This window comes from Polypterus senegalus, chromosome 10 (genome assembly GCF_016835505.1).
Source record: "Polypterus senegalus isolate Bchr_013 chromosome 10, ASM1683550v1, whole genome shotgun sequence".
NCBI classification, from domain to species: Eukaryota; Metazoa; Chordata; class Cladistia; order Polypteriformes; family Polypteridae; genus Polypterus; species Polypterus senegalus.
This window is the reverse complement of record NC_053163.1, coordinates 91,653,044-91,670,543: the sequence shown is the minus strand read 5'-3', so window position 1 is coordinate 91,670,543 and position 17,500 is coordinate 91,653,044. Positions and strand designations below refer to the sequence as shown.

At 41.2% G+C, this 17,500-nt stretch overlaps 1 protein-coding gene across 2 annotated transcripts in view; it reads left to right on the top strand.

The window, feature by feature from the left end:
* htatsf1 (HIV-1 Tat specific factor 1) overlaps positions 1-17,500 on the top strand; it is an 80,313-nt gene that overhangs the window by 29,713 nt on the left and 33,100 nt on the right. For both annotated transcript variants that reach the window (XM_039766182.1, XM_039766183.1), the window contains exons 6-7: positions 1,944-2,107; positions 3,009-3,108. In XM_039766182.1, the coding sequence (XP_039622116.1) occupies positions 1,944-2,107; positions 3,009-3,108 (264 nt within the window). The remainder of the gene's footprint in view (positions 1-1,943; positions 2,108-3,008; positions 3,109-17,500) is intronic.

Here is a 17,500-nt window from a genome sequence, read left to right as displayed (position 1 = left end):
TTGGACGTTTTTGAGCATACAATTTGGTAATGGACATGTGCATTGTGCACGTTGCTTGTCATTGTCCAGCATTTGTCTGGATTGGGTCTACTTCAGTCAGAATCTTTATCCTGTACTTTCTCCATGAAAACATGAGATTAAAGTTTTTTTTCTCAGCTGTCACTATAAACTACATATACAAGTATCATATTAAAAAATCATTTTTACGTGGAATATTCCTATAAAAGGGTCACCACTGACTCATTTCACCTTGCTCATCACGTATTCTATAAACTCCCCTCTGGTAAACATACTACTTACATTTATACGTAATATTAATATAAAAAATATACACAAATAGAGGGAAAATAAAAAAATTATGTCAGCATGGTAACTTTATTTAGCAAGTTATATTGCCATATTATGTACAGTAGCTCTGGAAAAAGTCCAAATTTGGCATCCATTGATACCTCGATATTAACTTTGGTATGCTGCAATTAAGCAGAACATAACTTAATTCGAATGGCTGTAGTTTGAGAGAAGAATGTATTTACAAGCTCTTAAAAAAAAAAAAAACAGCTGGAATATAATCACAAGGCACAAAACTTAAACTTTTTTTGTCATTTTTACAAGTGTCCACTAAATTATAATTCCACTAGCTGCAAGCATTTGTTGCTCTGGGTATCTGTCCGCATGCCCTTTTTTCAGTGTACATTTTTGTGACATGCTTTTGTCAGTTCACTGGTTTGATAAATTTGAAGTAAATCGCTTATAAACAAAGCCTGATGGTCAAAATAAGTGTTTTAAAGTTTGTGCTTAAGTCTAAAAATATAATGGTAGTTGGAATTACTTCCTTTCTAGTAATTAATAAAGAAGAGCAAGCATTTATAAGAATATATTTCACATAAACATGGTACATGATAAAAACAATGCTATAATTTTTGCAGTACATTTGAAGTAATAAAAGAGTGAAAATATGTATTGTTGTTAGCATCTGGAATTTCCTCACAATTCTAGAGAGCTATAGGAAAACAACACTCAAAAAGTACAATATGTAAAAATGTTTAATAAAAAAAAACGTATGTACATTTAATTGTAGGGTGTTGTCCACAGTGAATTCACTGTATTGTATTAAACATTTCCCTATGCTAGGTTTTAAAGTAGCTTCTTAAAGTGTCTCCTATAATTCTCCATTTTTATCTTTGGTTTAATTTGCATAGAACTTTGTCTGTGCAATAGACATAGGACATTGTTCTGTAAAATTTTGATGGAATGATTTTCCCAGATTTAAAAGGTTACATATGAATGCATATTTTATTAAATCCCTGTACTAATTGGAGGCATTGGTTGCTTTTTAGTAAAGACACACATTTGACTTTCTGCTTCTGCTGTTAGTTTGTAGATTGAGCATAACACCAGATTGTGAAATTTTCAAGATGGACATACTGTACTCTATACATTTTTATCTCTGCTTGTACTGGATTTTACTTATTCTCTCACTTTATTTTGTTCTTGCTGCATGCTATTTCAGGTATGAGTAGCAGTACAGCTTCTTTACAGGTTATATCTGTTCCTGTACGTTTGTTTCCCCTTAACAATGAACACCATATACATTTGTTTTAATTTTTAAAAAGCATCGGGATAAAATTTGTGGCAATGCATTGATTGCTGAAACAAGTCACCACAATGTATGGTCATATGTACAAGGTTAAAATAGAAGACATCTAAAATTGACAGAATTAACAGAATAATAAATGATATATTGAAATGTCATATTTCTACTTTAAAGCAATGAAGCTCAACTTTTTTTAATATGTGATTTTGCTGTGCTAGAAAGATTATTTTAATAAAGAAAACACTATGAGGGTTTCTTTGAGTTGGCTTTATCAGTGCTATCTAAACAAACACTTAGTCTAATATAGTAGAATTATGTTGAAGCACAGCATTTTCTGTTTCTTTTGCAGAAAGAATCAGTTGAATTGGCTGTGAAACTGATAGATGAATCAGAAATTCGAGGATATAAGCTACATGTGGAGTCAGCACACTTTGAGCTCAAAGGAAAGTATGATGCCAGCAAGAAAAAGAAGAAGAATAAGGATTACAAAAAGAAACTCCAGCAGCAACAGAAGTACAGTATTCCTGATTCACAAAGTTACATGTGTTGTCCAGATTTATATGAAGACTGAGCCTAAAGTTTTTTAGTTGTTTGTATTTTTGAATATGACATTATTTATTTATATGTGATTTTAAAAAAAGCTGGCTGTAGAAGACCAGTGAGCATGTACAAATGCTTTGGAATATGCTCTGCCATGCATTTCTGTCCCATTGAAGTTTGATTTTTGCTTTATCGGCATTGCTAAAAATGCATAGGTGTTGCCTTATTAACTCAGGAATCACCTGTTATTTATAATTGGATAATGTGGGTAAACCCAGATAGTGACCCTTAAGTTGGTCATTTGTCTTCTTGTAGCCATGTCTTGAGGGTAGTGAGAAGCCAAGCAAAACGACACCTTTTATTGGCTAACTAAAAAGATTACAATAAGCAAGCTTTTGAGGCAACTCAGGCCCCTTCTTCAGGGAAGATGTAGCCAATAAAAGGTGCCATTTTGCTTGACTTCTCACTACATTAATAATGGCTAACACGGTACAGCACCCTAGTACTACACCCATGTCTTGAGAGAAAAAGACCTGTAAAACCTCTAACCTAATAGTATTCCATATTTGGTGCTTCAATGCCCTGTTTTTTAAGCATAGCAATATTAACAAGGTAAGAATGAGAATATAGGATGGACAGGAAATATAGTTCAGTGATATTTCACCCAGAAAATATGGATTCTGATAAATGAAAATGATAGTTAAATGAAGTCTACATAGTTGGAACATAAATTGTAGAACATTTTATAGAATTAAAACTATTAAGACAAATATGCTAGATACATTATGTAGTTTATTTCCAAATGGAATGGTTAACTTTGAACTAATACACTTTCCAAAATTAAGTCATAAAAATTTTATTTTTCTGTTCCTAGACAACTTGACTGGAGGCCAGAGAAGAAACAAGGTGAAACTCGATATAGATTTGAGCGAGTTGTGATCATCAGGAATATGTTTCATCCTAAAGATTTTGAGGTATGTTGGTAATAAAGGAACACCGTAAGTGTCTGTTAAATCACTGTATAGCCCCTTTTAATATAAAAGTCTAAACAGGGTTATGAAACAACTTTTCAACCAAACCCAAGTCTGTTTTTAGATTTCTGTATATATAGTCATATGAAAAAGTTTGGGAAACCCTCTCAACCTGCATAATAATTTACTTTCAACAAAAAAGATAACAGTGGTATGTCTTTCATTTCCTAGGAACATCGTGAGTACTGGGGTGTTTTCCGAACAAAGATTTTTAGTGAAGCAGTATTTAGTTGTATGAAATTAAATCAAATGTGAAAAACTGGCTGTGCAAAAATTTGTGTACCCTTGTAATTTTGGTGATTTGAATGCATGCTCAATACTGATTACTTGCAACACCAAATTGGTTGCATTAGTTCGTTAAGCCTTGAACTTCATAGACAGGTGTGTCCAATCATGAGAAAAGGTATTTAAGGTGGTCAGTTGCAAGTTGACTCTCCTGTGAAGAGTGACAGCATGGGATCCTCAAAGCAACTCTCAAAAGATCTGAAAATAAAGATTGTTCAGTATCATGGTTTAGGGGAAGAGTACAAAAAGCTATCTCAGAGGTTTAAACTGTCAGTTTCAACTGTAAGGAATCTAATCAGGAAATGGAAGGCCACAGGCACAGTTGCTGTTAAACCCAGGTCTGGCAGGTCAAGAAAAATACAGGTTCGGCATATGTGCAGGATTGTGAGAATGGTTACAGACAACCCACTGATCACCTCCAAAGACCTGCAAGAACATCTTGCTGCAGATGGTGTATCTGTACATCGTTCTACAATTCAGCACAATTTGCACAAAGAACATCTGTATGGCAGAGTGATGAGAAAAGAAGCCCTTTCTGCACTCACGCCGCAAACAGAGTCGCTTGTTGTATGCAAATGCTCATTTAGACAAGCCAGATTCATTTTGGAACAAAGTGCTTTGGACTGATTAGACAAAAATGGAGTTATTTGGTCATAACAAAAAGTGCTTTGCATGGTGGAAGAAGAACTCTGCATTCCAAGAAAAATACCTGCTATCTACTGTCAAATTTGGTGGAGGTTGCATCATGCTGTGGGGCTGTGTGGCTAGTTCAGGGACTTGGGGCCCTTGTTAAAGTCGAGGGTTGGATGAATTCAACCCAGTATCAACAAATTCTTCAGGATAATGTTCAAGCATCAGTCAAAAAGTTGCAGGGGTTGGATATTCCAACAAGACAATGACCCAAAACACAGTTCGAAATCTACAAAGGCATTCATGCAGAGGGAGAAGTACAATGTTTTGGAATTGCCGTCATACTGACTTGAATATCATCGAAACTCTATGGGATGATTTGAAGCAGGCTGTCCATACTCGGCAGCCATCAAATTTAACTGCACTGGAGAGATTTTGAATGGAAGAATGGTCAAAAATACCTCCATCCAGAATCCAGACACTCCTCAAAGGCTATAGGAGAGGCGTCTAGAGGCTGTTATATTTGCAAAAAAGAGGCTCAACTAAGTATTGATGTAATATCTCTGTTGGGGTGCCCAAATTTATGCACCTGTCTAATTTTGTTATGATGCATATTGCATATTTTCTGTTAATCCAATAAACTTAAAGTCACTGCTGAAATACTACTGTTTCCATAAGGCATGTCATATATTAAAAGGAAGTTGCTACTTTGAAAGCTTAACCAATGATAAACAAAAATCCAAAGAATTAAGAGGGATTCCCAAACTTTTTCATATGAATTGTATATTTTTAAGGTGTTGACTCATTTAGAATGAATCCAAATGTTTGACCGTCCAGGTGAATGTGTTCTGACAGTTTTGATAAATAAATTATTTTAAAATTACCACTTTTTTGTTATAAAAACATTTTAAAACCATGTATGCATTATGTAGGTAGCAATCTGTAAAGTTGTAGTTGCATTTACCTTCAGACTACACTCATTGGAGAGCACTATTCAAAAATAAACTGAATTGAACTGACTTTACAGTATGTTTTTGTTTTACCTGCTGCCCATGATTTTTATTTGGTTTGTTGGAAATAAGGTAACAAGTTAAGCAATCAGCAAATACCTGCACATTTGCAAAAACTAAATATTTGCATTAAACAACTTTACAAGTCACTTGACCGGCTACCTTTACACCTAGTGCTTTTAGTATCACCAGCCTGCATGATGCTAAATCAAAAAGTGGTTTGTACATTGTAGCCACAAAGTATCACAGATAGTGTTGGGGGAAAAAAAGATGGGTTACAACTAGGATTAAAGTGCCAGTATGAAAGGTTTTAGTACTATATATGTATTATTAAACGAACTAATAATAATAAGTTTCCTTATTTTTTAATTATGTATAATAATTAGTATTTATAGTACTAACTGTGTGAGGATAAAAAAAAATAGTAAAATATGTTGGCGCTCCTTTGCATTGAGTTGACTTAAGCAATTACTGTGTAATTTGTGTCATGTGAATGAGCAACCAAAATTAGAACTTGTATATGGAAATTTACCAAACTGTTAAGTAACTTTTGTGTCTAATATTAGATCACTTCAGTAAATGAGAGAATTTTTACTAAGAATTTCACCTCTTAACATTTGAGTCTGAGATTTCAAGGGCTAGTTGTACATAGTGACTGATTTTGAGTGTGTCTCTTCAAACCTGAGATTTTTAATTTAGGGACTGTCAGACAGTGGAATATTGTTTATCTTTTGCAGACATTACATTTTCCTTATTCTGCTTTAATTAGATGCTTTTACTGTTCAGTTCTTGAACAGAATTTTTTTTTACTTAATATGCATTTTCACATTTCTTCATTTCATTTTTATGCATCTGTTTTATTCATTACTGTATTTTTATTTCTGCTAGGCAGGATATTAATTTTTCTTAACATTACCTTTTCATTAATGTATTGTAATGTTAATATCATAAAATGAAAGTTCATGTTGTCCAGCACGTGTGGCTTTAGGTTTAAGATATAGTTTTTCACTGGGCAAGTAGCAAGATTTAATAGTTCTATTTTAAATCAGGAATGCACTGCATAATTTAGAAGTGTAGATAAGATTCCTTTTTTCAGTTAGCCCTTTTGCATTTGTGTTGTGAACATTGAACAGAATTAATACATTACACATTTATTTAAAACATTTTAGCCTGTTTGATAATAAAATCACTGAAAACTGATTTACTGTATTCGTTTTTTGTGTTACATATCTTTATTTCAAGACAGTATTGGAGACTTCAAATAAATTATATCACCGATTCACTCTAGCTAAGCTAATTGGGCAAGATGTATAATAGAGGTAACTAAATTTGAATGTGACCAGATGTATGATTTATTAGAATATATATTGAACATAAATTTGTTTTAGTTGATTTTATTTTTGTGTTTTAAGAAGTTAAGAATTTTTAAAATGTTTTGTTTGCTTTGAATCTTAATTTATTTTGCTACAATGATTACTATTCAATATTCTGTTCTTAGTGATTTGAAAGGTTTGTCCTTGAATTTTAAGAATACATTTTTCAATGGTTATTGTAATGTAAGTATTATAAGGTGTAAACCAAAATCACATCAAACTGAATTTCTTCTTTTTGTGAAGTAATACATATAGTTGTGCCGATTTATGGCCAACCAAGTTGAGGCGATTCATACTTATGGCCAAGGGCCATAGGAAAAGGCTAATAAGAAATAAGAAAAGATAAGAAATTGCCAAAACCAGCCACAGTAATAAATCTTTTGTTAAGTTGACTCTGTGAAATGATAATATTGACTTCCTTATACCAGTGCTTCTCAACCTTTTTTAAATTGATGACCCACTTGCAGCAATTTCAAACCAGCCCCTTGGCGAAACGAGCTTAACTGGGGGTCTTCTTTTTGAAACACTCATTTAGTAACAGGAAAATATATGTCACAGTGGTGCTGATCACATAGGCATCCTATTTACAATTAAATGATGGCTAGCTGCACTGGTGGAAACCAGGGTCGCAACCCAGTGGTTGAGAAACATTGGCCTAGGTGACCCACTGCAGCCCACTTCTGAACCAGCGATGGTAAACTGCAAAAGGACCTTTTGTGTGACCTAGTGGCTTAGAAATACTGCCTTACATGGACCCGGGTGGTGGCCCGGAAGAATCAAGGAGTGGTTAGTGCTACTTTATATCTACATTTAAAGTATGCGTACTAGTGACCCACACCACACCCACAGAGCCTCAATTTTGAAAGCCGAGAAGGATGACTAGAGCTCTTTATGGGTTTTCTGTAGAAATGAAGGAGAGTATACAAGAGCATGAAGTGTGAGCCAACTGCCTGGGAGGAGATGTCTGAATCTTTTGAATGACTTGGGGAGCAGTGAAGGTGAAAAGTAGCTGATGTATATCTCAATCTCACCCCCTTCACTCCCCCACCTCCAAAATAACTTTTAATTTTAACAGTATAGTATGCACTTACACTAGCAAATATAAAAGAACACTAATTTATCTATTCATTTTATGTAATTTATATATATAAAAACTTCATTTGGATCTTGATCTTTGTCCGTGAATGAATTAGAAGAAGAAGCACTAGATGGCAGTAGAGAGACAGCTAAAACATAGGCATTGCATTAAGAATCTCCTCCAGGCTTATACTACTGAAGACTGTAGTACTCCAGTCACACCTCAAAACACATACATTAAAACTAAACAAATTATTGTGCTTTAAATTAACTAAAGAGATCTTCATTTAGATCTTGATCTGTGTCCGCAAATTCCACGCATGCATAGACCACCTTCCAGTTTAGTACGTTGTTGTTACTCACGGATGTCAACAATGTGCCGGAATAACGAAAGGGGTGGTGGACAGTGTTACTCTGGTTAGCTCCTGAGGCCTGGTTAGAGAATGAGATTGCCAAAGATAAAAGGTACGTGCCTACGTAGCATATGAATAAAAGAAAGACAGTGGGTAAAATGAATGACAACGTAACAGCACGTTCCGGAAATTATTATTGTTATCTTGTAGCCGGCGAGTGCTGCGCGTCCCATAGTTGTACCGTGGCTTGCTCACATGTCAGTGAAGTGATCCCTATTTATGCTTTAAAGAGCCTGGATACCTATGTGTCCCCCTTTTATAACCATTGCACCGTGTATATTGCCTTACTCTTTGGATTGCCACAAAGCAACCTACGAGATTGGAGAAAGGTTGAGAAGAGATCATGAGAGGAAATGACAGCATCGTGAAAATGAGAGCGGACAGAAGCAGAAATGCTTCTACACCACCACATAATTAAGATTCGGACAGTGATTCAGAGTAGGCCGTTCCTATCGAATCAATATCCAAGGGTTTTCTTTTGTAATTTTGTTTCCCTTATAAAAAAATCATAATGCTGTGCAAAGAAGGGCCCAGTTCACGACTGGCAGCCGCGTTTAAACAAGGAGCCCTTCACAGACAACTTTAACGTGCGGAACATAGTTGGGCGCACATGGCTAGTGTGTGTGTGTGTATGTGTATATATATATATATATATATATATATATATATATATATATATATATATATATATATATATATAATAATAATATACACTCACCTAAAGGATTATTAGGAACACCTGTTCAATTTCTCATTAATGCAAATATCTAATCAACCAATCACATGGCAGTTGCTTCAATGCATTTAGGGGTGTGGTCCTGGTCAAGACAATCTCCTGAACTCCAAACTGAATATCAGAATGGGAAAGAAAGGCGATTTAAGCAATTTTGAGCATGGCATGGTTGTTGGTGCCAGACGGGCCGGTCTGAGTATTTCACAATCTGCCCAGTTACTGGGATTTTCACACACAACCATTTCTAGGGTTTACAAAGAATGGTGTGAAAAGGGAAAAACATCCAGTATGCGGCAGTCCTGTGGCAAAAATGCCTTGTTGATGCTAGAGGTCAGGGAGAATGGGCCGACTGATTCAAGCTGATAGAAGAGCAACTTTGACTGAAATAACCACTCGTTACAACCGAGGTATGCAGCAAAGCATTTGTGAAGCCACAACACGCACAACCTTGAGGCGGATGGGCTACAACTGCAGAAGACCCCACCGGGTACCACTCATCTCCACTACAAATAGGAAAAAGAGGCTACAATTTGCACGAGCTCACCAAAATTGGACAGTTGAAGACTGGAAAAATGTTGCCTGGTGTGATGAGTCTCGATTTCTGTTGAGACATTCAAATAGTAGAGTCAGAATTTGGCGTAAACAGAATGAGAACATGGATCCATCATGCCTTGTTACCACTGTGCAGGCTGGTGGTGTAATGGTGTGGGGGATGTTTTCTTGGCATACTTTAGGCCCCTTAGTGCCAATTGAGCATCGTTTAAATGTCACGGGCTACCTGAGCATTGTCTCTGACCATGTCCATCCCTTCATGACCACCATGTACCCATCCTCTGATGGCTACTTCCAGCAGGATGATATGTATATATATATATATATGTATATATATATATATGTATGTATATATATATGTATGTATGTATATATATGTATGTATGTATATATATATATGTATGTATGTATATATATATATATGTGTATATATCTATACTAATAAAAGGCAAAGCCCTCACTCACTCACTCACTGACTCATCACTAATTCTCCAACTTCCCGTGGTGGGTGGAAGGCTGAAATTTGGCAGGTTCATTCCTTACAGCTTCCTTACAAAAGTTGGGCAGGTTTTATATCGAAATTCTACGCGTAATGGTCATAACTGGAAGCAGTTTTCTCCATTTACTGTAATGGAGATGAGCTTCAACGCCGTGGGGAAGGAGTTTCGTGTGACATCATCACGCCTCCCACGTAATCACGCAGTACATAGAAAACCAGGAAGACCTAAAAAGCGCTGAAGAAAACATGCATTATATAATTGAGAAGGCAGCAACAATAAGAAGCGCGAGTGACATATACAACCATATTCATGAGTTCTGCTACTGAAACAAAGCACGATGTAAACCTACACTTTAAATTAAGTTCATAGACAGGCTACGCTGGCGCTTGTAATTTAGTGCCTGCCCATATAAGGCCGTCCGTCAGCGGCAATCCAATAGCAAACTCCCACTAAATATTCACGGGTTAAGGACTGTGCTTATGCAGAGGAAGATGAGATGGTCAGGGTGGTGTTTGGTACAAACTCAGCTTAAACTGCGAGAGAAAGTTTTAAGTGCCAGGACTAAGGTAACATTAAATACAGCCATGGACATAGCACGAGATGGCACCAGCACAGCTGGGAAACTTCGATGCATGTACACCGAAGGCTCACGTGAACTGACGCAGTGCACAGATAAAAGCAACAGTTCCAAAGAGCGCTGAACAAAACCAATTACACAATTGAAAAGGCAGCAAAAATATGAAGCGCCATACATACAAGCATATTCATAAATCCAACTACTGCGAAACAAAGCACACGTTGGAAAAAGTCAATGTCCCGCTAAAGGAAGACAGTGTAAAAAACCGTGCATGCAGTGTGTCAGGTCTCAGATAAAGAAGAAGACGAGCTGTTTATTGATGCAGTAAGAAACGAATCGATGAATGAAACCTGTCATCTTTACAACGATTGACAAACACGGAATGTAACTTGAACACAACACATCCTACAAATACGAACCTGATTGAAAGAAATAATGATAATCAAATCCTTGATGACAGCAACACTCAGTAACACTCACAAAACAAATACTGTATATTGACAGTCATGTTACGTTATTTTTAAAATGTTCCCTTTTCTTTTTCTAGCTTTTTTAACACACTACTTCTCCGCTGCGATACGCTGGTATATATATATATATGTATATATATATATAACCCGATCTACATACTCGAATAATGGATACTTTATTCGCCATCAATGATTGTTTTGGTAAAGCCATACTCAGTGTATTCATTAGATGAACGGTAAAAAGTAAGAGCGAGGGAGGATGACTTATTGAGGCATGCAGGCTGTAGCGCGTCAACTCTATCTGAATTGCGCGATCACATTTGAAAAATATATCTTTTCAAGTTCTATTTAGTCCATATGTGTCAAACTCAAGGGCGGGCCACATCCGCCCGGCGTAATTATATCCGCCCGCGAGATCATTTTATATACTGTATTATTGTTATTAAAGCCCGGTATATGAAGCGCTGGTAACACAATAAACTACAGATCCCATAATGCAGCGCTTCAGCTGCCTTGCCAACACTTACCGAAGTTAATCAAGTTATTGCGAAGCTAGCTCACACGATGCTGAAGAGAAAAGTTGATTCTGAAAATAGAGCCTTTAAAACCGATGGGAGGCTGAGTATATGTTTACTGAACCCGTGTGTCTCATTTGTGGAGCTAATGTGGCTGTAATTACAGAATTTAATCTAAGACGGCACTATGAGACAAAACATCAGGTTAACCTGAATGCAATGCAGAAGATACAGAAAGCAGCATAATTAAATAAGAATCTGACACTTCAGCGGACGTTTTAACCCATGCACAATCACAAAGTGATTTCAAGTGAAGCTGCTTTTATGGGAGACACAAATGCACCAGTTCACCTTGCCCCACTTTCCCTGTTGCCAAGTAATGTTGAACCAAGTCGTCACTACGGTGTTCCCAAATACGCACTTTGCTGATAAACTGAGCGCACTGAGTTTGCACGGCGCTTTGGTGACTTCAAGAACAAAAAGTCCGTCTACATGCGGCTCGAACCTTATGCATGCATTATGTTCATAATATCCACGCAGACTTGCACGTAAGAGCGGGAGTTATCCGTTTTAACAAGCAGCGTATTGCACTGATACGAAATAGCTGTGAGTGTATATATGTAGATATGTATGTATATGTATATATATGTTTATATATATGTGTGTGTGTATGTATGTATATATATATATGTATTTGTGTGTGTATGTATGTATGTGTGTATGTATTTATGTGTGTGTGTATATGTATGTGTATATATGTAGATATATATATGTATATATATATGTGTATATGTATAGATATGTATATATATATGTTTATGTATGTGTGTGTAAATATATATATATATATATATATATATATATATATATATATATATATATATATATATGACAACAACACTCATCACTCACAACAGTGACAAAACAATTACATTGACAATCATGTTACGTTACTTTCAAAATGTTTCCTTTTCTTTTCATTGCTTCTTTAACACACTACTTCTCCTTTCTTGGCTGGTATTTTGCTAGTGTATATATATATATGTATATATGTATATATATATATGTATATATGTATATATGTGTATGTATATATGTATATATGTATATATATATATATGTATATATATATGTATATATGTATATATGTATATATGTATATGTATATATGTGTATATATATATGTATATATGTGTATATATATATGTATATGTGTATATATATATACACAGTGGTGTGAAAAACTATTTGCCCCCTTCCTGATTTCTTATTCTTTTGCATGTTTGTCACACAAAATGTTTCTGATCATCAAACACATTTAACCATTAGTCAAATATAACACAAGTAAACACAAAATGCAGTTTTAAATGATGGTTTTATTATTTAGGGAGGAAAAAAATCCAAACCTACATGGCCCTGTGTGAGAAAGTAATTGCCCCCTGAACCTAATAACTGGTTGGGCCACCCTTAGCAGCAATAACTGCAATTAAGCGTTTGCGATAACTTGCAATGAGTCTTTTACAGCGCTCTGGAGGAATTTTGGCCCACTCATCTTTGCAGAATTGTTGTAATTCAGCTTTATTTGAGGGTTTTCTAGCATGAACCACCTTTTTAAGGTCATGCCATAGCATCTCAATTGGATTCAGGTCATAACTTTGACTAGGCCACTCCAAAGTCTTCATTTTGTTTTTCTTCAGCCATTCAGAGGTGGATTTGCTGGTGTGTTTTGGGTCATTGTCCTGTTGCAGCACCCAAGATCGCTTCAGCTTGAGTTGACGAACAGATGGCCGGACATTCTTCTTCTAGACAGTAGAATTCATGGTTCCATCTATCACAGCAAGCCTTCCAGGTCCTGAAGCAGCAAAACAACCCCAGACCATCACACTACCACCACCATATTTTACTGTTGGTATGATGTTCTTTTTCTGAAATGCTGTGTTCCTTTTACGCCAGATGTAGCGGGACATTTGCCTTCCAAAAGTTCAACTTTTGTCTCATCAGTCCACAAGGTATTTTCCCAAAAGTCTTGGCAATCATTGAGATGTTTCTTAGCAAAACTGAGACGAGCCCTAATGTTCTTTTTGCTTAACAGTGGTTTGCGTCTTGGAAATCTGCCATGCAGGCCGTTTTGCCCAGTCTCTTCTTATGGTGGAGTCGTGAACACTGACCTTAATTGAGGCAAGTGAGGCCTAAAGTTCTTTGACATTGTCCTGGGGTCTTTGTGACCTCTCGGATGAGTCGCTCTCTGCGCTCTTGGGGTATTTTTGGTCGGCCAGCCACTCCTGGGAAGGTTCACCACTGTTCCATATTTTTGCCATTTGTGGATAATGACTCTCACTGTGGTTCGCTGGAGTCCCAAAGCTTTAGAAATGGCTTTATAACCTTTACCAGACTGATAGATCTCAATTACTTCTGTTCTCATTTGTTCCTGAATTTCTTTGGATCTTGGCATGATGTCTAGCTTTTGAGTGCTTTTGGTCTACCTCTCTGTGTCAGGCAGCTCCTATTTAAGTGATTTCTTGATTGAAACAGGTGTGGCAGTAATCAGGCCTGGGGGTGGCTACGGAAATTGAACTCAGTTGTGATACACCACAGTTAGGTTATTTTTTAACAAGGGGGCAATTACTTTTTCACACAGGGCCATGTAGGTTTGGATTTTTTTCTCCCTAAATAATAAAAACCATCATTTAAAAACTGCATTTTGTGTTTACTTGTGTTATATTTGACTAATGGTTAAATGTGTTTGATGATCAGAAACATTTTGTGTGACAAACATGCAAAAGAATAAGAAATCAGGAAGGGGGCAAATAGTTTTTCACACCACTGTATATGTATATATGTATATATGTGTATATATATATATGTATATATGTTGTGAACGCTGGCCCCGGCACAGACAGACGGACATCATATTGTCACCACACACCATTTATTTACAGTATTATATACAACGCTTGTGCTCACGCGCACCCCCAGTGCCTTCGCACCGATCTCCCCAAGTCCAGGCCCACAGTCTTTGTGCCTTCCTGGGCCTCCGTCCTCTCTCCAGTTCCGCCTGCTTCCTCCCGACTTCCACCACCGACTGGAGGGAGGCGGCCCCTTAAATAAGGCTCCCGGATGAGCCCCAGGTGCTTCCGCCATCTGTTCCTTGGCCACGCCCAGCGTGGCGGAAGTGTCGGCTGCCTTCCTGGCCGCTCTCCGGGCGCCACACAAAGTCTTCCCCCCGGCACTTCCTGGTGTGGCGGAAGTGCCGGCTCCCGGATAATAGGCACTGGGCGCCGCCTGGCGTGGCCACGGGTCCGTACAGGGCTGGGCTTCAAAGCCCTGTACCCGAGGGCCCTTGCCTAACCAGGACGGACGCCCCACTCTGTCTGGAGGAGGCACTCGCCTCCTCCGGTCCTCCAAGCCCCGCCGGCTCCTGCCCCGACCGCAACCGCACGGGATAAACCGGCATCGGGGCGCCGCCTGGCGGTGACCACGGGCCCCTACAGGGAAGGGCTTCCATGCCCTCAACCCGCGGCCCCCAACAGAACCAGGACGACGCCTCGTGGTCTGGAGGAGGCACCAGCCCTCCTCACGCCCTCCCATGCCCCGCCGGGCTCCAGCCCCGCCGGCAACCGCACGGATAAACCGGCATCGGGCGCCGCCTGGCGGTGACCACGGCCCCTACAGGGAAGGGCTCGGTACAGGGCTTTGAAGCCCAGCCCTGGGGACCTCGTGGCCACCGCCAGGCGGCGCCCAGTGCCTAATATCCCGAGCCCGGCACTTCCGCCACACCAGGAAGTGCCGGGGAAGATTTTGTGTGGCGCCGAGAGCGGCCAGGAAGGCAGCCGACACTTCCGCCACGCTGGGCGTGGCCAAGAACAGATGGCGGAAGCACCTGGGGCTCATCCGGGAGCCTTATTTAAGGGGCCGCCTCCCTCCAGTCGGTGGTGGTGGAAGTCGGGAGGTAGCAGACGGAACTGGAGAGAGGGACGGGAGGCGCCAGGAAGGCACAAAAGACTGTGGGCCTGACTTGGGAGATCGGTGCGAAGGCACTGGGGGTGCACGTGGAGCACAAACGTTGTATATAATACTGTAAATAAATGGTGTGTGGGTGACAATATGATGTCCGTCTGTCTGTGCCGGGCCAGCGTTCACAGTGGCGTAGTCGGCAGGATGCTCCGCCTGGTGCAAGGCGGGGACCTGTCTCAAAAATGTCTGTGAACGGCCCGCGCAGCAGCGACTCCACACACTGGCCGCAGGAGCGGCCCGTGCACAGCCCCGCGGGAGCGTTTTACCCCGGAGACCGCCGCCGGACCGCATTATGGCCGAGCTTCCCAGGTGCGGAGGAAGGACCATGGGCATTGCTGGAGTGCAGCGGGCTCCGCAGCACGCGCGTGCAGAAGGCGCCTCGGACGGCAGGGCGCCTATCGAGGCCATGCCGGGACGCTTCCCCGGACAGACAGGACCCGGGAGGTAAGTTTCCTGCTCGCAGGGGAAGGGCCCGCGTCTGTTTTTTCTTTAACAGGCAGGGGCCGCCCGGATCCTTGTCGGTGGCAGGGCCTGTCGAACCGCGGTGCCTTGTTAGCGCCGCAGCAGCCGGGAGAGCTGAGCTGGGAGGTAGAGGAGCAAGTGTCTGGGCGAGGAGGAGAGTTTATTGTGTGTTACTTAGAGTATTGGTTTATGAGTAGTGTGGAGGGTGCTTGGTGCACATTGTTATTAAACAATAAAGGGTCGTGGACTTTTACCTGGTCTCCGGAGTTGTACCTGAGGGTTCAAGGGTGCACTACTGCCCCCTACTGCCACACTGGCGTAGTCGGCAGGATTCTCTGGCCGTCTGTTGGCAGAGGACCTGCATTAAAACAAATTTTGTGTGGGCAGACAACCCTCGGGGATTCCCATCTTTTCACGGAGGTGCAAACACCACCCGCTACCGAAAGCTGCAACTGTGCGCGCCATCCCGTCTGCAGGACCATGAGCAAGAAGACCGGGAAAAAGGAGGTCAGTCCCAGCTGGCTGCAGGGCCTGACGGACGCCGAGAGGTCCTGGACCTACCTGACCGGAAGCGAAGAGGACCGAGAGCTAATTCGGGCCGAAGTTAGCCCGGTAGCGCGCCAGTCGGGACACGGACCGCTGTCGGCGCTCGGACTCCTAGATAGTCCGGGGTTCCGCCATACACTATGGAAGGAGCTGCTACGTGTTCTCGCCGCTCAGTGTGAGCAGCTGAAGGGAAAGGCAGTCGCGCGGAGAGACGCCGCTGAGACGGAGGGATCGGCGCTGGCGCTGGAACCGGAGGCCGGCAGAACACGGCGGGTGGTGAGTATTACTCCCGTCCCGAGAGCAAGTGGGGGTTCGCGAACATGGCCGCGACCGATACGGGACGAAGGCTCCGAGTAGGCAACTTCCCAACAGCGGACGCGGCGGCGCAGACAGCTAGCGCGGCGAGGAGCTTGAATATGCAGGGGCTGGTAGGATCGGGGCTGCTGAGTGCCCTGGGTCCTAGCGCCCTGGCGCCAAGCCTGCAGCTGTCTCCTGTCGCTCTGCCTGGACGCAGACGGGCTGGATTTGAGCTTTGCTGTGCTCAGACCCAGCCCGTCAGCGCTACCAAGAAAAGAAGGAGGAACCGAAGGGTGAATGCCGGTTCCTCCGATAGGAGCTGCTGAAAGGGAGACGCTGCAACCTGAAGAGCCAGCATGTCGCCGCACTAGGGAGGAGTGGTGGAAGTCGGGAGGCAGAAGGACTGAGCTGGAGAGCGAGGACAGGAGGCGGCCAGGAAGCAAGGCACAGGACTGTGGGCCCTGGACTTGGGAGAATCAGTGCAAGAGGCACTGGGGTTCGTGAGTGCACGTGACATTTATATGATTGTAAATACTGTAAATAAACGGTGTGTGGGTGCAAAAATGATGTCCGTCTGTCTGTGCCGGGGCCAGCGTTCACAGTGGCATAGTCGGCAGGATGCTCCGCCTGGTGCAAGGCGGGGACCTGTATCAAAAATGTCTGTGAACGGCCCGGCGCAGCAGCGACTCACACACTGCCGCAGGAGCGGCCGCGGCACAGCCCCGCGAGAGCGCTTTACCCGGAGACCGCCGCCCGACCGCATTATGGCCGAAGCTTCCCAGGTGCGGAGGAAGGACCATGGCATTGCTGGAGTGCAGCGGGCTCCCCGCAGTTAACGCCGCGGGCAGAAGGCGCCTCGGACGGCAGGCCGCCTATCGAGG